General features: G+C 62.4%; 4 protein-coding genes across 5 annotated transcripts; 2 read left to right on the forward strand and 2 right to left on the reverse strand.

The window, feature by feature from the left end:
• Positions 1 to 134: 134 nt before the first annotated feature.
• On the reverse strand, positions 135 to 1,816 carry LOC135184424 (5-hydroxyisourate hydrolase-like). The gene is made up of 4 exons (XM_064160174.1): positions 1,682 to 1,816; positions 685 to 827; positions 415 to 550; positions 135 to 295 (listed from the first exon to the last, which is right to left on the reverse strand). Exons 1-4 carry the CDS (start codon positions 1,742 to 1,744, stop codon positions 206 to 208), a joined length of 432 nt encoding a protein of 143 aa, XP_064016244.1. The 5' UTR covers positions 1,745 to 1,816; the 3' UTR covers positions 135 to 205.
• A 52-nt stretch (positions 1,817 to 1,868) lies between these two features.
• On the reverse strand, positions 1,869 to 6,857 carry LOC135184171 (cadherin-1-like). The gene is made up of 12 exons (XM_064159756.1): positions 6,756 to 6,857; positions 5,000 to 5,134; positions 4,759 to 4,914; positions 4,541 to 4,685; positions 4,248 to 4,420; positions 3,773 to 3,901; positions 3,478 to 3,663; positions 3,154 to 3,398; positions 2,930 to 3,072; positions 2,594 to 2,818; positions 2,236 to 2,381; positions 1,869 to 2,027 (listed from the first exon to the last, which is right to left on the reverse strand). The coding sequence occupies exons 1-12, from the start codon at positions 6,855 to 6,857 to the stop codon at positions 1,869 to 1,871; spliced, it is 1,944 nt and encodes a 647-aa protein (XP_064015826.1).
• LOC135184426 (B-cadherin) lies at positions 6,852 to 12,840 on the forward strand. 2 transcript variants are annotated; one of them, XM_064160177.1, is made up of 15 exons: positions 6,852 to 6,997; positions 8,858 to 9,054; positions 9,136 to 9,246; positions 9,372 to 9,527; positions 9,607 to 9,751; positions 9,837 to 10,012; positions 10,100 to 10,228; positions 10,309 to 10,494; positions 10,569 to 10,813; positions 10,892 to 11,034; positions 11,226 to 11,450; positions 11,537 to 11,755; positions 11,859 to 11,989; positions 12,084 to 12,230; positions 12,405 to 12,840. In XM_064160177.1, exons 1-15 carry the CDS (start codon positions 6,856 to 6,858, stop codon positions 12,615 to 12,617), a joined length of 2,565 nt encoding a protein of 854 aa, XP_064016247.1. In that variant the 5' UTR covers positions 6,852 to 6,855; the 3' UTR covers positions 12,618 to 12,840. The 2 variants fall into 2 exon arrangements, with proteins under 2 accessions (XP_064016247.1, XP_064016246.1); XM_064160176.1 differs by having other exon boundaries at positions 9,837 to 10,228.
• An 832-nt stretch (positions 12,841 to 13,672) lies between these two features.
• On the forward strand, positions 13,673 to 22,705 carry LOC135184425 (cadherin-1-like). The gene is made up of 16 exons (XM_064160175.1): positions 13,673 to 13,790; positions 14,065 to 14,179; positions 17,727 to 17,962; positions 18,075 to 18,209; positions 18,298 to 18,453; positions 18,527 to 18,671; positions 18,792 to 18,964; positions 19,311 to 19,439; positions 19,549 to 19,734; positions 19,814 to 20,058; positions 20,140 to 20,282; positions 20,396 to 20,620; positions 20,837 to 21,058; positions 21,135 to 21,265; positions 21,382 to 21,525; positions 21,688 to 22,705. The coding sequence occupies exons 1-16, from the start codon at positions 13,734 to 13,736 to the stop codon at positions 21,898 to 21,900; spliced, it is 2,655 nt and encodes an 884-aa protein (XP_064016245.1). The 5' UTR covers positions 13,673 to 13,733; the 3' UTR covers positions 21,901 to 22,705.
• The last annotated feature ends 1,061 nt before the right edge of the window (positions 22,706 to 23,766 follow it).

A 23,766-nucleotide genomic window follows, 5' to 3' on the forward strand; every position in this document is an offset into this window, starting at 1 on the left:
AGCCCAGGCTGGAGCAGGAGCACATCCAGACCTCCCTGCCCACACTGCTTTAGAGCTCCCCTTCTTCCCCCCTCTAGTGGGTCTGTGGGCACTGCCCACAGGAAGGTAGTTTTTTGAGCCAGATGGTGCTGTTGGAAGCCTTTAATGTTGTCATGGTGAGGGTCCCTCCCTTGGTGAGCTGTGTCCCTTGTGGGGGGACATCTCCCTAACTGCCCCGGTACGTTGTGTAGGAGAAGGGGCTGATCAGCAGCGGGACGTGGAACTTCTGCGCTGGGTCAGTGATGGTGAAGACGACCTAGAGAGGGAAGGAGGAGGTTTGGGTGGCACCTGGAGCAGAGGTGGTAGTGCCAGCAAGCCTGGCTGTGGCACCTGGAATCCTGCTCTGTTCCCCACTGTCTCCCACATCCCCTGTACCTCCACAAAAGGGTAGAAGCTAGTGTGCCCCAGGCCTTGCCAGTATGCTGCAGTCTCAAAGTGCAGCTTGTAGGTGCCAGCCTTGACCTGCTCTGGTGCCAGGAGGGGTGAACAGCGCCCATCCTCATCTGTCCACCTGAAACAGGAAAGAGCAAGCCCTGCCACCACAGCCATCCCTGGCTGTGCCATGGGCAGTAACAGGGTAAAAGCTCATGGGACACAGGCAATAGCATTCTCTGCCCATTCTGCCCGTTCCACCGGTTCTCCTACCTTTGTGCCAGCTCCATCCACTGTGTCCCAGGCTCCTGTAGCTGGGCCACTTGGATGGCAATGCCAGTGGCTGGCAGCCCCATGGCAGTGTTCAGCACATGGGTGGTCAACGAGCCATTGGCTGGCTTGGATGTGTCTTCACCCTGAGACAGAGGAGGAAGAGGGGCTGGGTTGTGTCCTGGCATTGCCACAGCCATGCCCCCAACCCCTCTCTGGGGGTACACATAGCCATGCAGCCCATGTGTCCTGGCCATGCAGCCCACCAGGGCTGGTGGCCTCATAGCTGGGACTTTCCCAGCACAGGGACACAGGTGCCCACATCCTTCCTGTGCTGTGGGGCCATGGTGCTGAAGGGCTGCGTGCCTGGGCTGGCACCAGGCTCCAGGCTCACCCCTCCGTGCCGCTGGGCCATGGCATGGTAACAGTGGTTGGCATGGACCCAAGGAGGAAGCAACCCTGTCTGAGTCCCAGCGGCCCTGTCAGCCGTTGCCTTCCGGGTGGACGTCAACCCCCACAGCATGCCTGAACTGCTGGGGAGCAGCAAGCCCTGGGGCAGCTCTGGGGTGGGAGGATTCAGGACCCTTCCCCTCCAGGACCCTCCCTTCCCCCCGGGATGTGCTGGGAAGGGTGGGAGCATGACCCTAGGCTGAGACCCACTGCTCCAGGGTGGGAGCAGGTTCATGGGAGCTGGATCCTGCTGCTCTGAGGTGGAAGCAGGATCCTGGGGGCTGGTCCTGCTGTTCCAGGGTTGGGGCAACAACCTGAGGGCTGGATTGCACTCCTCCAGTATGGGAGCAACAACCCGAGGGCTGCATCCTGTTGCTCTGGAGCGAGAGAAGGATCGTGGGAGCTGGATCCCACTGCTCTGGGGTGGGAGCAATGTCCCAGGAGCTGTATCCTGCTGCCTCCTTGGAGCAGGACCAGTTCTCACTGCTGTCCCAGCACCGGCTCCAGGCCTCAGCCAAAGCAAGGACACCAGAGAGTGCTGTCTCCTTACCTGACTCTCCTCCATCCTGCTCAGCCATCGGCCCGCGGCTGGTGACACGGTGCAAAACGCCATCCCCTGCCCCAGCCGCCCTTCCCCGTGCTGCAGCCTCTCTCCAAGGAGCTGGCCAAGCCAGATGCCGCTATCCCGGCACTGGCTGCAGCAGGACCAGGCGCTCCTCCCCAGCTGGGCTGAGCTGCTACAGGTGGCTTCCCCGTGGGAGGTGCATTCGGGAGCGCCCACGCTTCAGCAGCACCATGGCCCCGGGGTTGGTGGACCAGAGCCCTGCAGGATGGTGGGGCACTGAGCCAGGAGGAGCCGTGTGGGACCTGCCTGGAAAGTGCCCAGAGCATATCAGCTGCGCACGACAGGGGGGCCAGAAGCCAGCAGCAACTTCACTGTGCCATAACCATGGGCTTGGCACTGTATCTGCTTTTGGCTGAGTGTGATAGCCTACAGCCTGCATCCACCATGTTGGCCAATATGGCTTGAGAGGAGAGCTGGGATGGACACTGTTAGCCCACGCACATGGCTTGGGAACATCCCCATACTCTCCAGCTACTTACAGATGAGTTTCCAGGAGGGACTCCACAGTCACAGACCCGGACGCTGAGCTGTGTCAGCTCTGACTTGCCCTGCGCGTCCGACAGCCTCAGGAACACCAAGTACTCCCGTGGCTCCAGCTCCCTCAGCGGCTTCAGCTCCAGTGTGTCTGGTGGCACAGAGAGGGGACAGAGTCACAGGCATATCCCCATGATTGGGACACCCCCAGCACTGGTTTGCTAGCCTGGAGCCCATTGTTGGGACCGACACTGGCTGTGCTCAGGGGCATCAAGAGCCAAGTCAGTTGGGCTCAGCCCTTGCTCGTCATCTCACAACCTCAAACCAAGGGTGGGTGTCCAGGCTGGCACAGGCGGCACGCACCTTGTCCAGTCATCCTGACAGCCCAGTTGATGTTGGAGCCATGGCTAAACTCAGCCTTGAAGGGATAGGTGTTGGGGGGCAGGTCCTTGTCCACGATGGTCAGCGTCTGAGGCTCAGGCTGCCGGCTGCAGATGTCAAAGCTGCGTGGCTCTGGGGTGGGTGCATTGTCATTGACGTCCTCCAGCAGGAGCAGCAGTGTCCCCGTGCCGGTGGCAGGTGGTGACCCTGCAAGGCTGTGGCTCAGCACGGGACCTAGGAGTGGCCCCAGGAGCCCCAGGGAAATACGGGCATGGGGCTGCAGCCCCTTGCTGAGGGCTGGGGAGGGGAGCTGCTCACCGCTGTCCACGGCCAGGATGATGGCCTCGTAGGTGCTGTTGATGGCATGCTCCGACTCACGGTCCAGGGGCTGAGCCACCGTGATGATGCCATTCATTGGGTCGATGGCCAGCCAGCCCGCAGCATCGATGCCCATGCGGTACCTGGGGCCAGGGAGGGCTCAGCCCTGGCAGGGGGCATGGTGCAGCCCCTCATTCCCCCAGCCTCTGACCCCCCCTACTCACGTGATTCTCTGCTTCATGTCCCGGTCTGGATCCTGGGCCGTGTAGGAGGTGACCTGGTGACCCACTGGCAGGTCCTCCCTCACTTGCACCTTCTTGACTGGGGGTATGAAGACAGGTGGCTCATTCTCGTCTGACACTGACACCAGGACGCTGGCCGTGGAGAGTGGCAGGGACACGGTGAAGGGGACGGCATTCTCCACTGTCACCACCAGGTTGTACTGGTTCCTGCTCTCGTAGTCCAGGCCCTGGGAGAGGCGACAGGAGCTGGGCAGCACCAGCGGCAGGTGCCCAGCTCCGGGGTGGTCGTGCGGCATCAGGACCCACCTTGGTGGTTCTCAGGATGCCATCGTTGGTTTTGGGGTCGGTGGTGATGCTGAAGTCACCTTCTGGGTCCCCACTCTTGATGTGGTAGACGGCTTGCCAGGCTGGGGAGCCCTGCATGTCCCTATCCTTCACATGCAGCCGTGTCACCAGTGCCCCAGGGTCGTTCTCCTTCACTGTCCCCTCATACTGCAAGAGAGGGATTTGGGATAGACAGTCACAGGGACAGCCCTGGGCACCCTGGGGTGGCAGGGTGTATGCCACAATGGCAACAGCTCAGAGGAAGTGGTTTGGGTACCATGGTGGGGTCAAAAATGGGAGGGTTGTCATTGGCATCAGTGACTTCCACAATGGCAGTGGCTGAGGTGGTGAGGCCAGTGCCCTCCTGGTCAGCAGCCTGGATGATCAGCGTGTAGTTGGGAGTGGTCTGCAAACCAGAATCACAGCAGTTAGGGCAGGGACAGGCTCCAGCATGTCACCATCCTCTGGGGCATCATCTGCCAGCTCTTCTAGCCTTCTCCAGTCATGGTGGTTGCCACCAGCACAGATAGGTCCACCACTCACCCTAAGGGCCAGTGTTTATCTGTTCCTTGGATTCAACTTGTCCTCAACAGATTGGGTGCTGCAGGCACCCCTAGATCAGGGGACAAGGACCCAGTGATGGCAAGACCCTGAACCAGGCAGTTCCTGGGGCTCCAGCATCCTCAGCTCCCCACAGCAAGTCTCCCTGTGGAGCTGCTGCCTCATCACCAGGACACAGCATGGGCACCTACCTCCCGGTCCAGCCCCGTGCCAATGACACTGATGACACCTGTCTGTGGGTCAATGGTGAACATGCGCTGAGTGCCCTGCGGCGCCTCGCTGAGGATGGAGTAGCCAATGATGCCGTTGTTGACATTGATGGCATCGTCGGCGTCTGTGGCACTCACGGTCATCACGGATGTGCCTGGGCACAGGGACAAGCAGGGGAGGTGTCACTGGTGGAACAAAGCCCACGGGACCTCCCGGCACACCTCTGGCTTGGAGGTCCCAGCCATGGGCCCCCTTCTTGCCATCCCTCATGTACCTGGCTTCGCGTTCTCCTCGATGTAGCCGATGAAGACTTGCTTGGTGAAGACAGGCCTGTTGTCGTTCTGGTCTGTCACGGTGATGATGATCTCCATGGGGTCCTCCACTGGCTGCCCGTTGGCCGACACAGCATGGGAGTAGAGCTGCAAGGGCACCATCAGCTCGCACCCAACCCCGAGGACTGCCCTCTGCTCCCAGCCCTGGCCCCTCACTCACATAGTACTTATCCATCTCTTCCCGGTCCAGTGGCCTGGTCACCTCCAGCCACCCTGTCTCCCGCTCGATGGTGAAGACGCCCACGGGGTAGGTGTCAGCTCCCTGCCCTGTGATGCTGTAGAAGACTCTGGTCTCCTTGTCCTTGTTAGATTTGATCTGGCAAGACAAGCATGGGTTCAGAGGGGTCCTGGTGCTCAGGGAACATCTGTGCCCTGCATCCCATCCCTGTGGGGACATGTACCTGCACCAGCTTCCTGGGGAAGGGCCCACGCTCATTCTCACGGCAGTTGATGGGGGGGATGACCCAGTCCCTCTTCTGCCGCTGGAGGAGGCCATGGCTGGACTCAGGGAAGGTCAGCACCTCAGGTGCCAGCTCCTGTGGGATGGAGAGCAGGGCTGAAGGGCAGGGGGGGACACAGCTCTGCACAGGCACCCCAGCTTGTTCCCCACCCAGAGTGTCCTACCTGCAGGAGGAGGAGTAGGAGAGTGAAGGTGAAGGGCAGCATGGTGCCAGCTGCGTGGGCTGCTCTTCCGGGTCTGCCTGGAACTTTCCTTGCATCCAGGTGCGACCTTGACCGAGTCCAGTGGGAGGGATGATCTAGGCTGGGTGGGTCAAAAAGTTCCCAGAATCCCTGATCCTTCCTGAGCACAGTCCCATGAGGCCATGGGATAATCCCTGGTCAAACCTCAGAGTCCTGCTTCAGTATGGGGGTCTTAGGCTCCCAAACATGGGGAAAGAGCTCTGGGGTCTCCAGTATTCCCAGCCAGCAATCTCTCCTGGGGATCAGGGTGCTGAGGACCCCCTGAAGTGCTAAGTCTCCTCCCTTGGACCCTTGAAGTCCCCTACAATCAGTCTGGTGAGACCCCCAAGAAGATGCCTGGGGCCAGCTGGACCCCCCAGGGGGTGCCAGGAAGGGGGCACTGCTGCAGTCAGTGCCTGGTGGGAACCCCCTGGTGAAGGTGAGCACCCCGAACCCCTCTCAGGGGTGCTGAGAGAAACCTCTCTGCAGGGCAGGGCAGCCAGGGGTACCCAGTCCTAGGCTAAGGGATGGGTCACACCAGGAGGGGCTCAGCCTTGGTATGAGGCCAACAGCAGAACTGGTGGTATGGGGAAGATGCCCAGAAAGTGCCCAGGAAGTGTCCAGGAGGTACAGGAGAGATATACAGCAGTACTAGGAAGGTGCCCAGGGACATTGAGATGCCCAGTTGGTGTCTACAGGTCTGCAGTGGTACCAGAGGGAGGGCCTGGGGGATGATGCGGCAGCTCCAAGGGCTTCCCAGTGGGTACCCGGAGGGTGCCAGAGGTGCCTGAATGGTGTCAGATGGTCTAGGGGGGTGCCCAGTCGGTGGCCAAAGGGCGCTAAGCGGTACTGGAAGTTGTGCGGCAGATGCTGAGTAGTGTCAGGTGGGGCCTGGAGGATTCTCAGGGCGTGCCAGGGGTGCCTGTGGGGTGCCAGAGAATCCCAGTGGATGTCCAGGGGGCAGCTGAGGGATGTCCAGGGGTTGCCAAGTAGTGCCCAAGAGATGCCAGTGGGTGCTGGAGCAGTGCCAGGGAGTGTTCCGAGGGTTTTGGAGGGTTCAGGGGGTGCCTAGGGGTGCCATGGGGTACTCGCGGGGTGCCCAGATGCTTCTGGGTGCTGGAGAATGCAGGGGGTACCAGACGGTACCCCGGGGATTATGGAGAGCTCCAGAGGTGCTTTGGGGGTGCCAAGGGGTGTCGTTGGGTACAAGGGGTGCCAGGTGTTTCCTCAGAGGCGCCGCGGGGTGCTGGTACTGGGGGTGCCTGAAGGTTTCCATGGGCGCTCGAGGAGTGCCGGTGACTCCCCGGGAGGTACCCGAGAGCTGCCCGCGGGGTGCCAGTGGGGTGCCCAGACTGTGCCTGGTAATGCCCAGAGGTGCCGCGGGGTTGCTGGGCTGTGTCCGGGGAGCGTAGCGGGGCCCCTAGGGGTGGCTGAGGGGGGTGGTCTCCGGGGCGGGCGGTACCTGCGTGGCCTCACCTGGCTCGGCGCGTTGCAGCGGGCGGGCCGGGGCGGGGCGGGGCGGGGCGCGGCGGGCGGTGACCGGAGCAGCGGCGGCGGCAGCAGTAGCGGACGGGCCATGCGGAGGCTGCGCTCCGGGCTCTGCCCGCTCTTCATCCTCCTCAGCATCGTCCTCTCTTCGCTCCCGCCGGCGGCCGCATCCCCCCCGACCCGACCGTGCGTCCCCTCGGGGCTGCGCCGGAGGCCGCTCCCGGCACCAGGTAACCGGAGCCGTCGGGCGAGCTCCGTTCGGTCCCCCGGGACTCCGGGAGCCTCCTGGGATGCGCGCTGGGGGGCACTGGCCCTGTGCGACCCAAACCGGGATCGGACCGGGGCCATGTCCCCGCAAGTGGGCTGGGGTCGACGAGGCCGCTCCGGTGCTCGGTCCTGCTCTGCCCTCCGGCTTGCGTGGCTGGTGCAGGATGGCCTCCCCGGACCGTGGGGCTGGCCGTGCCCAGGCCACGGCGTCGGTGCTTGCCCGGGAGGAGCTGGCACTGCCAAGGGTGCGGGGCAGGCTGGGGTTCCCGGGATGTGGGGCTTGGCCATCGGGCGTGCCCTTCGCTGGCTGTGGGGCTGTCTGGGGTCCTGAGTTACAGGGCTGGGCTGCCTTGGGCCGTGGGGCTGGCCCATGGGGCTGGTGAAATCCTCCCGGCAGTGGGGCTGCTCTGTGGGATTTGATCTCTCCAGCAGCAGCAGCACAGGTCTGTGGGGTTGGCAGTGCCCAGCCTGCCCGCCTGGCGCTACCTAGATTGGGGGTGATGCCAGCGCTGGCACCTCTGGTCCAGCCATGGGGCACCCGCTGAAACAGGGCTGGGTGCCCGCAGGGTTGGTGCCCAGCGCCAGGCTGGCAATGGGGCTGGGTGCCCCAGGGCCACCCTTCTCTGGTCATGGGCAAGAGCATGGCACCAGAGGCTGCAGAGTCCAGCGGGCCTGGCCTCGGGCTCTTGGCCCAGCGCTGTTGGTTGTCGGTGCTGGTTCACACTGCTCGCTCGGCACCATCCCGAGGGGATGGGAAGCTCGGGAACCGCGGCCAGAGGCAGCACTCGCCTAATGGCCGCAGAGCACTCAGAGCCGTCTGTGGCGGTAAGTGCTCTCACCGTGCCGGGGGGGGGCCGACCTGCGCCTGCCGCCTCCCACCGCTCCGGCCGAGCCATCCTGCCAGGCTGCTGGGACCTGCCAGGCTACGCGAGCAGAGCTTGGGGGCTGGCCTTGCTGTTGCAAAACCCCCTTCGTGGGCACCATGTGGACCTGGCATCGGCTGTTTGGCTTCGCCATGGTGCCAGGCGGTCGTGGTGCCATGTAGGCTCTCCACGGAGCGACCTCGAGGGCATGGTGGGGTCTCAGACGCCACTGAGCCGCCCAGCCCCCTTCGGTGGGGAACAGCAAGCCTGCGCCACAGTCAGGGAGTGGGAGCTCCCTATGGTGGGTGCTCTGAGATCTCCACAGTGGGTGCTGGGGGCTCTCTGGGTGTTCGTATGCCCCCTCCCCGCTTGCCAGGGTGGCCGTGGCCCTCCCAGCCCCACTGATGTCCCTTCTGGAAGCCATAGTGGCTGACTCTTGGTGCTGCCCTCTTCAACCCGGTTGATGTGCCCGGTGTGGGATAGCCATGGGGCACAGCTCTTCCTGCCCCGCTCACGGACTCCCCCGCAGCCCCCCCTCCCCCGCTGTTCCCGGTCCCCTCCCGGCCGCTCAGCCTCCGGAGCTGGCTTAGCCTTGCTAATCCCCTAATCCTGCCTCCCGGTCGAGGGGTGCAGGGCCCTGGGCTGGGATCCAGCACTGAGGGTGCAGTGTGGTCCTGGGTGGGTATGTGGGGAGCCCTTCTGTGCCCCACATTCCGGCCACAGGGGGCTGGGAGCCCCGAGGGGGTGACACAGCGGGTGAGGGGCTGGGGCAGGGCTCTGCCTGCCCAGGAATTTCCCCTCATCTGCAGAACAAAGCGAAACCTCCACCCAAACCTGCTTCGGCTCCCAGCATTCCCTCCCTGACCTGCCTCAGGAGGCTGGTGGGGCACAGAGGGGGTTGGGGACAGGTCCTGCCCCTCCCCTCTCAGCCTCCCTGACCACCCCCCCGCGCTTTCGCAGCCAGCTCTGGAGCCTGCGCGGGGCCGTATGGGACTGAGGAGGGAAATGTCGGGGTGCAAAAGGATGGAGAACGCAGGCAGCTGCCGGGGGTGGGCAGCGGGCTCGCTGTGTCCCCCCTGGATATTGCCCCTCTCCGGGATGTCACTCTTCGGCCAGGCTTTGCTCCAGTTGCTTTGCGGAGCAGACGCTCCCCCCAGGTAACGCTTCCCGGCTGCCTCATCCCCATCCCCCGACCCCACCTCGGTCAGCTGTGTCCTCACCCCCACCTCATGCCACAGGAGCTTCCCGAGGCTCGTGCTGCTCCCAGGAGACGGAAGAGGGACTGGGTGATTCCCCCCATCAAGGTTCCTGAAAATGAGAGGGGTCCCTTCCCCAAAAAGCTGGTTCAGGTATTGGGGGGGGGAGTCTGGATGTCAGTGCCAAAGAGGTGTCTGTCTCTGCTGTATCAGGGCAGGGTCTGACGCCATGGAGGAGGGTATGGAGTCATATCCCTCCCCATGTCTCCTTCTCCCAGATCAAATCCAACCGGGACAGAGACACTAAAATCTTCTACAGCATCACGGGGCAGGGAGCAGATGCTCCCCCGGAGGGCATCTTCACCATTGAGAAGGAGTCGGGCTGGATGAAGGTGACGCAGCCGCTGGACCGGGAGCGCATCGACAAGTACCATGTAGGTCCCTGCCAGGGAGTGCTGCAGCATGCCATGCCACACTGTGCCTGGTCCCCCTGCTCACACCTCTGCCCCACAGCTTTTCTCCCACGCCGTGTCAGAGAATGGCAAACCAGTGGAGGAGCCGATGGAGATCATAGTCACAGTCACAGACCAGAACGACAACAAGCCTCAGTTCACACAGGAGGTCTTCAGGGGCTCCGTGCCCGAAGGCGCTTTGCCGGGTAGGACCCCTAGCCGTGGGGAAGATCAGCCTCCTGTTGGTGACAGCCCCGGGACCCACCCACTGACCAGGACATCTGTCCCTAGGCACCTCCGTGATGCAGGTGACAGCCACGGACGCAGACGATGCAGTGGAGACCTACAACGGTGTCATCGCCTACTCCATCCTCAGCCAGGAGCCGCGCGAGCCCCATCCCCACATGTTCACCGTCAACCGGGCCACCGGCACCCTCAGCGTCATCGCCAGCGGCCTTGACCGAGAGGTGGGGGCTAGGCAGTACCATAGGGGTGGGCAGCCCTGGTACCAGGCCATGGGACTGACAAAGTGTCCATTTGTCTGTCTGCCGCAGCGCGTGCGGCAGTACACACTGACAGTGCAGGCAGCCGACCTGGACGGCGAGGGGCTGACCACAACAGCGCTGGCCGTGATCGAGATTGCAGATGTCAATGACAACGCCCCTGAGTTTGACCCCAAAACGGTAATGTGGGACTGCCCCTGGAGGGACCCTCTCCCCGTGGGTCAGAGTCCCTGCTGCTGATGGTGCCCCTGACCCCACAGTACAAGGCAGCGGTACCAGAGAATGAGGCCGGGCAGGAGGTGGCACGGCTGGTCGTCACTGACCTGGATGAGCCAAACACGCCGGCCTGGCGAGCTGTCTACTCCATCCTGCGTGGCAATGAGGGAGGTGCCTTCACCATTGCCACTGATCCTGCCAGCAACGAGGGTGTCCTCCGCACCACCAAGGTGTGTGACCCGCACCATGTCCCCCTCCCTTGCTGCCCGCCACGGGATGTTGCCCATTGTCCACTCTCTCCTAGGGTCTGGACTACGAGGCCAAGAAGCAGTTCGTGCTCCATGTAGCTGTCACCAATGAGGCCCCTTTTGCTGTCAAGCTGCCGACAGCCACTGCAACGGTGACTGTCAATGTAGAGGACGTTAATGAGGCACCCATCTTTGACCCACCAGTGCGGTTTGCCCAGGTGCCAGAGGATGTGCCACCAGGGCAGACCCTCACCTCCTGCACTGCCCAGGACCCCGACAAAGCCCAGGGACAGAGGATCAAGTGAGTGGGGCTGGGATTGGGGTCAGGGTCTGGGGGGATTCTCACTGTGGCACCAGCTCCCTTCTGCCTCCCCCCCAGGTACCTGGTGGGACATGACCCTGCAGGCTGGCTGGCTGTGCACCCTGAGAATGGCTTAGTGACAGCACGGGACCACCTGGACCGTGAGTCCCCCTTCGCCAAGAACAGCACCTACACCGCCATGCTGCTGGCTGTGGACGATGGTGAGTGCTGTGAAAGGGGCCCTTGTTCCTACCATCCCGCGTGAGGGACACGTGCTGCTGTCACCAGGAACCACCACATCCCGGCTCCGTCACAAAGTGATGCCAGGGGCTGCCTGTCCCAGTGATGAGGCTGCATCTCTGTGAGGGTCCTGGTTTTGGGGAACCTCCTCCAGCATTGCTCCTCACTGCAGGCTCACCACCCGCCACGGGCACTGGCACCCTGCTCCTCACCCTGCTTGATGTGAACGACCATGGCCCTGAGGCCGAGCCACGGGACATCACCATCTGCAACCGCAGTCCCCAGCCCCAGATCCTCACTGTCACTGACAGGGACTTGCCACCCAACACTGGCCCCTTCCGCGCCGAACTCACCCATGGTTCAGGGGACAGCTGGGCCGTGGAGGTCGGCGATGAAGGTAATGCTGGGGGGACGCTCAGGGGGGCTCACCACCATCAGCAGCACTCTCTGCTGCGGCTCACCTGCGGTGCCGGTCTTGTGCAGACGACACAGTCACGCTGCGCCTGGTGGCACCACTGGAGCCAGACCTCTACAGCGTCTACCTGCGGCTCCTCGACCGCCCGGGCAAAGCCCAGCTCACCATCATCACTGCGCGGGTCTGCGACTGTGAGGGGCCAGCGCAGGGCTGTCCCCAGAGGCGCCAGCCTGCCACTGCCCTGCCCTTCATCCTTGCTGGCCTTGGTGCTCTCCTGGCTTTGCTGCGTGAGTTGGGGATACCAGGGGGGTTCTAGTGCTGTGGGGCTGCACCTCATCTTGGGGCAGAGAAGGAAGAACACATCCCGACTGAGACCACTGCTCCCCACAGTCATCCTGCTGCTGCTGCTGCTCTTTGTGAGGAGGAGGAAGGTGACCAAGGAGCCACTGCTGCTGCCTGAGGATGACACACGGGACAACGTCTTCTATTATGGGGAGGAAGGTGGTGGTGAGGAGGACCAGGTGGGTGTTGCACAGGGGGCTGGGGATGCTGGTGCCACAGCAGGTGGCCTGACCTTGCCCCTCTCCATCACCTTGTGTCTGTGTTTGTCCCCAGGACTATGACCTGCGGCAGCTGCACCGGGGTCTAGATGCTCGTCCTGAGGTGCTGCTGCGCAACGATGTGGCCCCCACCCTCCTGCCAGCCCCCCAGTACCGGCCTCGGCCTGCCAACCCTGACGACATTGGTACCTTCATTGAGGAGGTGAGACCCAGGACTAGAGGAAACTGGGAAAGTAAAACTACCCTTGGGGTGCCCCCAGCTCAGGGTGTGGCTGGGCAGTGCTGGGTCAGTGCTTGGACTCAATGATCTCAAACATCTTTCCCAGCCTAAGCTGTGGATCTGCTGGGTGTTGATCTCCTTTTCTCCCCACCCCAGAACTTGAAGGCGGCCGACACAGACCCCACAGCGCCCCCCTATGACTCCCTGCTGGTGTTTGACTACGAGGGCAGCGGCTCAGAGGCCACCTCGCTCAGCTCCCTCAACTCTTCCGACTCCGACCGCGACCAGGACTACGACTACCTCAACGACTGGGGCAGCCGCTTCAAGAAGCTGGCTGACCTCTATGGTGGGGGGGAGGATGACGATTAGGGCACCCTGCACCTTGGCACCCCTGCCCTGCGCCTTACTACTGCCCGTGCCTTGGGGCTGATGTCCCCCAACCCCACCTCGGCAGCAGCCTCCCTCCCTTCCCTCCCCCCCGTTTTTGGTGGTTATTCTGGTTTCTTTGTACATGGATGAAATGAAGGTGGTGTGATGCCACGGGCACGGGGAGCTGCCAGGGGAAGGGGCAATAAAGGATGTGGTGGTTGTTGGGTTTTTTTTTTAGACTTTCCAGTCTCTGCATCACTTTGTGCGCTGAGAGGAGTCCTCAGGGACCATCATGGGGGTTGGTGGTGACCCCAGCCACACCTTGGTCCACCTTCTTTCTCCCCAGCCCTAGCATGATCCTCTTAAGTCCCATTGGACCCACTAAGATTCCAGCCCCATCTCCCCTGCCCATTTCCTGCCCCAGCTTTACTCGTGTAGGGGGCAGCACCCATGCCCCCCGCAGCAGTGAAGGTCCTCACAGGATCTCCCTTGCCCCCATGGGCTGCAGTGCTAGTGCTAGAGGGCATGCCCCCCCCCCCCCCCCCCCCCATCCTCAGTCAATGGTACTGGTAGCACCAGGCATTCAGGGTACCAAATTCCTCCTGGCTCAATTCCCCTCCTCCAGACCCAGTTGTAGCCCCCCAGGCTGCCACCTTGTTCCCACTGCGGTCACCGCTATCCCGTGCGTGGCACTGAGGGTCCCTGTGCTGTGAAGTCAATCCCCGTTTTGCTAGGGGAGGTGACAGCAGAGTGGGATACGTCCCGAGAGGGTTCTCCATAGAGCTGGTACCCACCAGTACTACGGCTGTGGGTGCACCTCGGGGTGCCCCTAGCTCCTGCCGCCCACCGACCTATCCCGCCGAGCTCCCACGGCCCTGGACGGACACCCAAGGAGCAACCTCGACGGCTGGAACTGGGGTTACCGGGGGTGGGTACAGGCTGCCGGGAGCGGGCGGGCCGGCACCGCCTCCCGGCGGGGCGGGCCGAGGCGGATCCCCTGGGGGGGGGAGGGGGGCAGCACCTGCAGGGCGGGACTGGGACCGGGACCGGACTCACCTGCAGCTCCGCTGCGGCAGCGCCCTGATCCCTCCGGTAACTGCACCGGCAGCGGCAGCTATGGGGCGGTGGGGGAGCTGCCCGACCCTGTTCTGCCTCCTCCTGCTCCTGCTCCAGGTGAGGAACAGGATCCCGGGACCGTGCCTGCGATGGCGGGACCTTTCCTGGGGTGGTGGGATCCTTCCGGAGACTCTTTCTGGGGTAGTGGGACCTTTCCCAAGACCTTTCCCGGAGTGGTGGAACTCTTCCCGAGATCCTTCCTGAGGTGTTGGGATCCTTCCTGGGGTGCTGAAACCTTGTTAGAGACCCTGCCCCGGGTGGTGAGGCTCTGCCCGAGGTGTTGCCCAGGGTGGTGGGCTCCTGGCCGGAACTGATGGCTCTCTCCGGGCAGGCTGGTCATCGGCTGTGTGAACGGGCAGCACCGTGCCAAGCCGGCTTCACTGCGGACACCTTTACCCTCACTGTGCCGCAGCACAGCGTGGCGGCGGGACGGGCGCTGGGGCGAGGTAAGATGCAGGCAGCTGGGCAAGTGGCACTGGGGTGGCCATGGGGACAGAGCCAAGGCTATGGAGGCTGAAGGTGGCAACAGGGGACAAAGCTGTGGCTCTGTGTGGTGCCAAGGTGACAACGGGGACAGTCTGCTTGGCTTTGCGGGTGGCCATGGGTGCAGTGCCATGAAGGTTATGATGGTGCCATGGTGTTTGATGAGGCCATGGAGGTGTTGAGGATGTCATGGTGGTAGGGACAGGCTTGGCACACTGTTGCGGGTGGCACTAGAACAGAGTTGTGTCAGGGCTGCGGTGCCGAAGAGCCAGGGCAGTGTGGGCACCGGTGCTCTCTCCGTGGCACAATGGCGGCGCGGGGGCAGCGGGTGCCTCTCCCCAGGGTGCGCCGGCGCGGGCGGCGCTGACTCAAGCGGCATAGGCCTGTCGGGGCCGGCACGCTGGGGCGTGGGGCTGCACAGGCGCCTGTCCTGCCCAAACCTCACCTGTCCGTGGGGTCTTGACACCCCTCTTTGTGGGGCTGAGCCCCCGCCTCCAGTGGCTCATGGCATGGAGACAGTGGCACCCCACCATCCTGGCACCAAATCCCTGTTGTTGGTGTGGTGGGTGCCAGCACTGAGTTCCAGTCCAGACTGCCAAAGGCCTCTCTTTGCTGTGCACTGAGCCGTGTGCCAGGGTGCTGACAGTCTTTGTGGCACAGGGAGACACTGCGATCTGTTGTGCCTGGGGAAGTGGGCACATGGGACCTACTGGCCTGTACCCCTCCATCTGTGGGTGCTGGGGGCTGTGAGTGCTGAACGCAGGCTCCTCAGGCAGCATCTGGCCATCACCATCGGCACCAGTTAATGGTGGTGCTAACGTCCTGCTCTGTCAGTGGTGGTTGGGGTGGGGGCTCCCAAACCACTACCCCCACAAGGCCCGGAAGGGCTTTGCCCAGGTGCAGGTAATGAGCTGGGCGCTGGACCCTGCCCCACACCTCAGGAATTGCGCTTTCGTTAGCTTTGGGTTGATGATTAACGAGCCCCTGGCCGCAGCAGCCCGTGTCCTGGAGGGCTGTGCCCGACACCAGGGCGACGGGCAGCCGCGTAGCTGCTGTCTCACCACCGCGCTGGGCTGGTCTCCGGAGCCAGCACCGACTGGAAATGCACCATCCCAGCGCTTCCAGTTTCGGGTCCCCGGAGGGAGACAGGGCATGGGAGGAGGGAGGGGCCGTGCCACCACGGCGATGCCCAGTCGTGTGGGTGGAGGAGGACAGCGGTCGCTGGGCCACGCCGACCCCCACACCGTGAGCCGCCAGAGCCGGTGGCCAGGGCGAGCTAACGAGCTGGCCTGTAATTAAGCTGATGAGCGGCGCTCGGTGCTTTCCTCCCGGCGCGCCCGGGCAGGCCCCACGCGGCGAGCACCTGCACGGGGCCGTGGCGCCACCGGGACCCTGCGGCTCCGCTCGGCGGCAGGCTGGGGGGGCTCTGAGAGGGGGGCACAGCCCCGTGGGACGTGGCAGAGACCGGGGGCCGCCGGGTGTAGGAATGCGGCGAGGCTGAAGTCACGGCGAAACTCGGGTGACGTCAGCGGGCGCTGGCGGGACGTGCGGCTCGCTGCTCTCGCCTCGGCTGCTGGCTGCTGGCTGCTGGCAGCTGACCCAGACCCGCACCTCGCCGCCAGCTTCCGCCACAGCGCGGCCGTGGCTGCAACCCGAGCAGAACGGACACTGCTGGGGCGGTGGCACCCGAGGGTGGTGGCACTTGGCTCTGCCCCGACTCTGTGCCTAGCTCCAGCAATACACCACGGGACAGGGACTGGCTTGGGGGGCTACCCAGCCCCCACTCTGGCGTAGGGCGTCACCCCTGCCCCAGCCGGCAGCCTAGCAGTGCAGGAGTGTGGCTGTCCCAGTGCCCATGGGTGGTGGCAGGGGTCGGGAAGAGGGGATCCCCCAAAGGACACACACACACGCACACATAGACACGGCCCTAGCTCTCCTCACCTCCCACTCCACTGCTCCCAGTAAGGAGAGGGGCCCCTGGCTCCATGCCCTGGGGAGGGTTGAGGAGCTGGAAGAACAGGTTGGGCTGGTTGGGAAGAGGGGAGCGGGTGCAGAGCTCCCAGAGCTCATTGCACCCAGTGTGGGGCTGGGGGCTGAGCAGTGCCCACCCTACTGCACCCATCTGGCACACTGCCAGCTGATGGGTGCCAAGCGCTGCGCCTGTGCCTATGGGTGCTGGATACCTGCTTCCACTGCAGCAGCACCCAGCTTGCCCCAGCATGTTCCTGCCCAGCCAGCCCCACTGGCTCCCCCAGCCCACACAGTCTTGGCCAGGGGTCTTGCCAGGAGCTGGCATCACGCTGGCAGGTCCCTGGGTATAATGGAAGGCAAGGGGGGGGGCAACCTAGGGCTTGACAATTGATCCCAACTCACAATCAAATTCCAGGACTGCATTTGGGCTGACATAAACCTATGCACTGGCATTGGCACCAGCACTGTTTGTGGTGCCGGGGCACCCTGTGCTCCCACCCTGGGCACATTGTTTCCCTGTGGCGTGGGTCACACCCGGGTGGATGGTGGCTGTGCTGGCAGGGGCTCCGGCCTGGGTGCCGCTGGCTCAAACCAACCATCTCCCAGACAAAGGCTGTTTGTCCAGCAGCTCCCGTCCCAGCAGCACGGCGGTGCCTCATGTGATGCCTGCTGACCAGCGCAGCAGTGCTCGCTCACAGCCTGCCTCCAGGCTGGCCGTGTGCCCAGCCTGGCTTGTACTGCATCCTAGCATGGTGCCAAGGTGATGATGCCACCGTGCTGTCTGCTCCAGGCTGTGGTGGGTGCTTGGTGTCCCTGGGGACCCCTTTCAGCAGAGGAGTTAGAGGTCCTCAAGGGTGCCTGGGCGAGCCAAGTACCCTGTCTGCTGCCCTGTGTCAGTGGTGCACCAGGGTTGGCACCTTGTTGCCACACAGGTTAATACCCCACTCTTGCTGCAGACGTATGGCTGTGGTGCCTGGTTATGCCAGGGTTTGGGGACCACTGTGGGCCCCCAGGGCTGAGGTACCACAGCTCATTGGTCCTAGCCAGGCTGTCAGGTGCCAGTGCAGGTGGGCAGGTGCTGCCTTTGGTTTCATTGGAGTAGCAGCACCCACTGTCACAGCAGCAGTGATGTGCTATGTGTGGGGGATATGCCACTTGCCTGGGGATGTGCTGTGCCTGGGGATGTGATGGGCACAGTGCTGTCTGTAGGGATGCGCCAGACACAAGGATGTGCCATACATGGCATGGACAGTCTGTGCCAGTGCCACTTACCTCACTGTCACAGGCCAACAGGGGTCAGTCCCGTGGCACAATAAGTTGTGCTGTGCCCAGTCCTGTACCAAACCACAGCAGTGCAATGCACCCTGCCTGGTCCCCAGGACAGGACCTTAGACCCTCTGCTTGTGACCCCACGGTTCCTCAGGCCCCTAAGCTGTGGCTGGGCTGTGCATGGCCATGACCCCCTGTCCTGCTCTCGCTGACTTGCCCCGTGGCAGCAGCAGGAGCCCTCTGCCCAGCTAACCATTACTCTGTCCCCAGTGAGCTTCGTGGAGTGCGGCGAGCCGCGGCACGCCGTGTACCTCTGGGACGACAGGCGCTTCAAGGTGAGCAGGGACGGCGTGGTCTCGGCGACACGGCCCCTGAAGCTCCGGCAGCAGATCAGCTTCTCTGTCCACACTTGGGACAACACAGGCAAGAAGCATTCGGCCAAAGTGACTCTGCACAGGCGGTGGCAGCAGCACCATGGCCACCAGCACCACCACCAACAGCAGCAGGTAAAGCACAGCCTTGATCTTTGGGGTCACCACAGCTCCTCTCCTTGTGGCACAAGATTGAGAGAGCTTAGCAAGGTGCTGGCACTAAGGTGAGCCTCTTGCTGCCTCACAGGACACAGCACCTGAGCTTCTGACCTTCCCTGAGTCCGGCCATGGCCTCCTCCGGCGGCAAAAGAGAGACTGGGTCATCCCCCCCATCAACTGCCCTGAGAATGAGCGTGGGCCCTTCCCCAAGAAGCTGGTGCAGGTACATGTCCTCATGGGGACGAGGTGCAGGACAGAGGAGTGCCTGGAGTGCCCAGACCCCTCTAATGCTCTCCCCACCTTGCTGTCAGATCAAATCTAACAAGGACAAGGAGACCAGAGTCTTCTACAGCATCACAGGGCAGGGAGCTGACACCTACCCCGTGGGCGTCTTCACCATCGAGCGGGAGACAGGGTGGCTGGAGGTGACCAGGCCACTGGACCGGGAAGAGATGGATAAGTACTATGTGAGTGAGGGGCCAGGGCTGGGAGCAGAGGGCAGTCCTCGGGGTTGGGTGCAAGCTGATGGTGCCCTTGCAGCTCTACTCCCATGCTGTGTCGGCCAACGGGCAGCCAGTGGAGGACCCCATGGAGATCATCATCACCGTGACAGACCAGAACGACAACAGGCCTGTCTTCACCAAGCAAGTCTTCATCGGCTACATCGAGGAGAACGCGAAGCCAGGTACATGAGGGATGGCAAGAAGGGGGCCCATGGCTGGGACCTCCAAGCCAGAGGTGTGCCGGGAGGTCCCGTGGGCTTTGTTCCACCAGTGACACCTCCCCTGCTTGTCCCTGTGCCCAGGCACATCCGTGATGACCGTGAGTGCCACAGACGCCGACGATGCCATCAATGTCAACAACGGCATCATTGGCTACTCCATCCTCAGCGAGGCGCCGCAGGGCACTCAGCGCATGTTCACCATTGACCCACAGACAGGTGTCATCAGTGTCATTGGCACGGGGCTGGACCGGGAGGTAGGTGCCCATGCTGTGTCCTGGTGATGAGGCAGCAGCTCCACAGGGAGACTTGCTGTGGGGAGCTGAGGATGCTGGAGCCCCAGGAACTGCCTGGTTCAGGGTCTTGCCATCACTGGGTCCTTGTCCCCTGATCTAGGGGTGCCTGCAGCACCCAATCTGTTGAGGACAAGTTGAATCCAAGGAACAGATAAACACTGGCCCTTAGGGTGAGTGGTGGACCTATCTGTGCTGGTGGCAACCACCATGACTGGAGAAGGCTAGAAGAGCTGGCAGATGATGCCCCAGAGGATGGTGACATGCTGGAGCCTGTCCCTGCCCTAACTGCTGTGATTCTGGTTTGCAGACCACTCCCAACTACACGCTGATCATCCAGGCTGCTGACCAGGAGGGCACTGGCCTCACCACCTCAGCCACTGCCATTGTGGAAGTCACTGATGCCAATGACAACCCTCCCATTTTTGACCCCACCATGGTACCCAAACCACTTCCTCTGAGCTGTTGCCATTGTGGCATACACCCTGCCACCCCAGGGTGCCCAGGGCTGTCCCTGTGACTGTCTATCCCAAATCCCTCTCTTGCAGTATGAGGGGACAGTGAAGGAGAACGACCCTGGGGCACTGGTGACACGGCTGCATGTGAAGGATAGGGACATGCAGGGCTCCCCAGCCTGGCAAGCCGTCTACCACATCAAGAGTGGGGACCCAGCAGGTGACTTCAGCATCACCACCGACCCCAAAACCAACGATGGCATCCTGAGAACCACCAAGGTGGGTCCTGATGCCGCACGACCACCCCGGAGCTGGGCACCTGCCGCTGGTGCTGCCCAGCTCCTGTCGCCTCTCCCAGGGCCTGGACTACGAGAGCAGGAACCAGTACAACCTGGTGGTGACAGTGGAGAATGCCGTCCCCTTCACCGTGTCCCTGCCACTCTCCACGGCCAGCGTCCTGGTGTCAGTGTCAGACGAGAATGAGCCACCTGTCTTCATACCCCCAGTCAAGAAGGTGCAGGTGAGGGAGGACCTGCCAGTGGGTCACCAGGTCACCTCCTACACGGCCCAGGATCCAGACCGGGACATGAAGCAGAGAATCACGTGAGTAGGGGGGGTCAGAGGCTGGGGGAATGAGGGGCTGCACCATGCCCCCTGCCAGGGCTGAGCCCTCCCTGGCCCCAGGTACCGCATGGGCATCGATGCTGCGGGCTGGCTGGACATCGACCCAGAGAATGGCATCATCACGGTGGCCGAGCCCCTGGACCGTGAGTCGGAGCATGCCATCAACAGCACCTACGAGGCCATCATCCTGGCCGTGGACAGCGGTGAGCAGCTCCCCTCCCCAGCCCTCAGCAAGGGGCTGCAGGCCCCTACCCACACCCCCTTGGATCTTCCCAGACCTCCTCCTTGGGCCTCACGTTAATCCCTGGCCCCACAGCATCACCACCTGCCACCGGCACGGGGACACTGCTGCTCCTGCTGGAGGACGTCAATGACAATGGGCCCACCCCAGAGCCGCGCAGCTTTGACATCTGCAGCCGGCAGCCTGAGCCTCAGATGCTGACCATTGTGGACAAGGACCTGCCCCCCAACACCTATCCCTTCAAGGCTGAGTTTAGTCATGGCTCCAACATCAACTGGACTGTCAGGATGACTGGACAAGGTGCGTGCCGCCTGTGCCAGCCTGGACACCCACCCTTGGCATGGTCTGGTGGGGAGCTGAAAAGTGAGGGCAGAACACAGACCTCCTCACCTCTTGTTGCACCTGAGCACAGCCAGTGTCGGTCCCAACAATGGGCTCCAGGCTAGCAAACCGGTGCTGGGGGTGTCCCAATCATGGGGATATGCCTGTGACTCTGTCCCCTCTCTGTGCCACCAGACACACTGGAGCTGAAACCGCTGAGGGAGCTGGAGCCAGGAGAGCACAGCGTGTTCCTGCGGCTGTCGGACGCACAGGGCAAGTCACAGCTGACACAGCTCAGGGTCCAGGTCTGTGACTGCGAAGGGCCGACCAAGAACTGTGAGCGACGAGCCTTCGTTGCCGAGACCCTAGGCGTCCCTGCCATCCTGGGCATTTTGGGGGGCATACTGGCACTACTGAGTAAGTACCAAGAATGGGGACAGGCATAGCACCAGCTCTACCCCACCTCCCTGACGCTGGTGCCCTCTGCTTGCAGTCTTGCTGCTGCTGCTGCTGCTTTTTGTGAGGAGGAGGAAAGTGGTGAAGGAGCCTCTACTCCCACCTGAAGATGACATGCGGGACAATGTCTACCACTATGATGAAGAGGGGGGTGGTGAGGAGGACCAGGTGAGACAACTATGCTGGGTTTTGCCTCTCTGCAACACCCCCGCTGCAGTCACCCTGCACACCTTGATGCCTGTGGTCATCTTTTGAGTGTCATCTCTTCATGCCTTCCTGTGCAGGATTATGACCTGAGCCAGCTGCACCGGGGCCTGGACGCCCGCCCAGAGGTGATCCGCAACGATGTGGCCCCCCCACTGATGGCTGCCCCCCAGTACCGGCCCCGTCCCGCCAACCCCGATGAGATTGGGAACTTCATCGATGAGGTAAGCTGGGGCCCCACATGGTGCTCCAGGGGATGAAACCTTCATCTGTGCCAGCACTGCTGGGGTCCTCCAACAGCTGGGGCAATGTTGGGTCAGCAGCTGGACTCAATGATCTCAACCTAAACTATGATGGTTACTGATCCCCTTTTTGTCACACCCCAGAACCTGAAGGCAGCTGACACAGACCCCACAGCCCCCCCCTATGACTCACTGCTGGTGTTCGACTACGAGGGCAGCGGCTCGGAGGCCACCTCGCTCAGCTCCCTCAACTCCTCCGACTCCGACCGCGACCAGGACTACGACTACCTCAACGACTGGGGCAGCCGCTTCAAGAAGCTGGCTGACCTCTATGGTGGGGGAGAGGATGACGATTAGGGCACCCCCCCAACCTCGGCACCAGCTTGGCCACAGCTGCCCAGTGCAGGCGGCTCACCTCATTTCATCCCACCAGACTCATGTTGGGTCTTCGTTGAACCCTTACTCCAACATCCCCTCAACCTGGTGTCCACATTCCCCTCATCGTGTGTAGGGGAAGCTTGGGGTCACTCGGGCTTGGGGGATGGGTGGGGGAATCTGTGTATTTCCCACTGCCCTCAGCTCCAGGCAGGGCATGGAGCCCTTTGGTCTGTTTCCAATCCTAGAGCGAGGGCTAGGATCAGCTCTTCTTCCCCGGCAGGGACAGGCCCCTGCCATCTCCCTCCGTCTGCCGCAGGGTTTCTCTGGCTCTCTCCAAATTACCTCGTGCTCCCAGCACCGGCTCACACACCTGGTGCCAAAGGAAGCGGGCGGCCCTGTTACTGAGCTGGAGCGGGGTGAGGTGCTAGGTAAGCACAGACCAAAGAGGAGCCATCGCGTGCTGCAGGAGAGGGAACTGTATTCCCTGAGAGCACGGAGGGGCAGATCCCTGCTTTCCCGTATCCCAGAGGACGATGTGATTTCCTCCTGCGGCGGGGTGGGTTCTAATCACTCTGCAGTCAATGAGAGGCGCTTCCCGAAATCAAACGGCTTTACTGAAATTCGGTGTTCAGCTGTCGTCGTGGTTTGTTGTTTTCTACCACGGGGAAAGGGTCTGATGCAGGCTTCCAAAGCCAGCGACGGTCCCAGCGATAATCGATTGTATGGGGTTTTTATATATGTATGTATAAAATCGAAAGAATAAATCGTTTTAAGAAAACCAAAAGCCCGTTGATGTCCGTGCGGCTCTTGCTGGTTTCACTCTGCTGGAAGGCAGCGCCCTGCCCCGGGCAGAGCTCTCCATGGACAGACGGCAGGCAGAGCGCTGCCTGAAGAGGGGTAGATCCCGACCCCAGCACGGGTTTTCTCAGCAGCGAGGGCTGGGAGGAGGCAGCTAAAAGCCGATGCTGGCTTTACCGAGTGCACCAGAGAAGGTGGTGCTATCATTACTGAGCGCCTCAGAGGGTAAGAGGCGCAGGATATAATGTGGAAGCCCAGCCCGTGCCTTGGCGTGGGGGCTGCGCGGCGCTGCCTTGCCCCACACAGCTGCCAGGGAGCGCTGGGGTTTGTCCGAGCCCGTAACTGCTGCGAGCTCCCTTCAGAAGCCCTGCCCAGTGAGCAAACACAAAAGCAGCACACACCTCAAAGCCTTCCAAACACCCAGCAACCCAGGAGGCTGGCTAAGGGTTTGCTACCATCCTGTCTCCTTATGTCCTGGGCCAGCAAACTGGTTCTGTGCTGGAAATGTCCCCAGAGACCTATGTCTGGACTAAACGGCTTGAGAGCAGGCCCCAATGGCCATCCTGCACACCCCTTACAGCAACGAGAGTCTCCCTTTGTTCCCAAAATTGGTGTTTTCTCTCTGGAAGCTGCTGATGCTGCTGGATGCAGCCAGAGCCTGCTCTCGGTGCAAAGGTGAGCCTTGCGGCGGGCACTCCCCTTCAATCCCAGCATGTTGAGGGCTGGAAAGGACTCCTGGAGATCATCTAGTCCAAACCCTGCTTTAGCAGGGTCGCCTGGAGCATGCTGCCCAGGATCACAAGGTCCAGGCAGGTTTGGCCACTCTGTAGAGAGACCTCACAACCCCTCCGGGTAGTCTGCTCCACGGTCCCAGCACCCTCCCAACACTTAAATCTCTCCCTAAGTTCAGCAGTGCCAGACCTGCTGGAGGGGTCGCTGCTGCTGACGCCTGTAGGGGGCACAGAGAGAGACCAACAATGCTGGCCTCGGTGCCCAGCTTCGACGGGGAGGGGACAGCTGTGTGGCCTGCTGAGCTGAAGACGAGCC

This window comes from Pogoniulus pusillus, chromosome 20 (assembly GCF_015220805.1).
Source record: "Pogoniulus pusillus isolate bPogPus1 chromosome 20, bPogPus1.pri, whole genome shotgun sequence".
Taxonomy (NCBI): Eukaryota; Metazoa; Chordata; class Aves; order Piciformes; family Lybiidae; genus Pogoniulus; species Pogoniulus pusillus.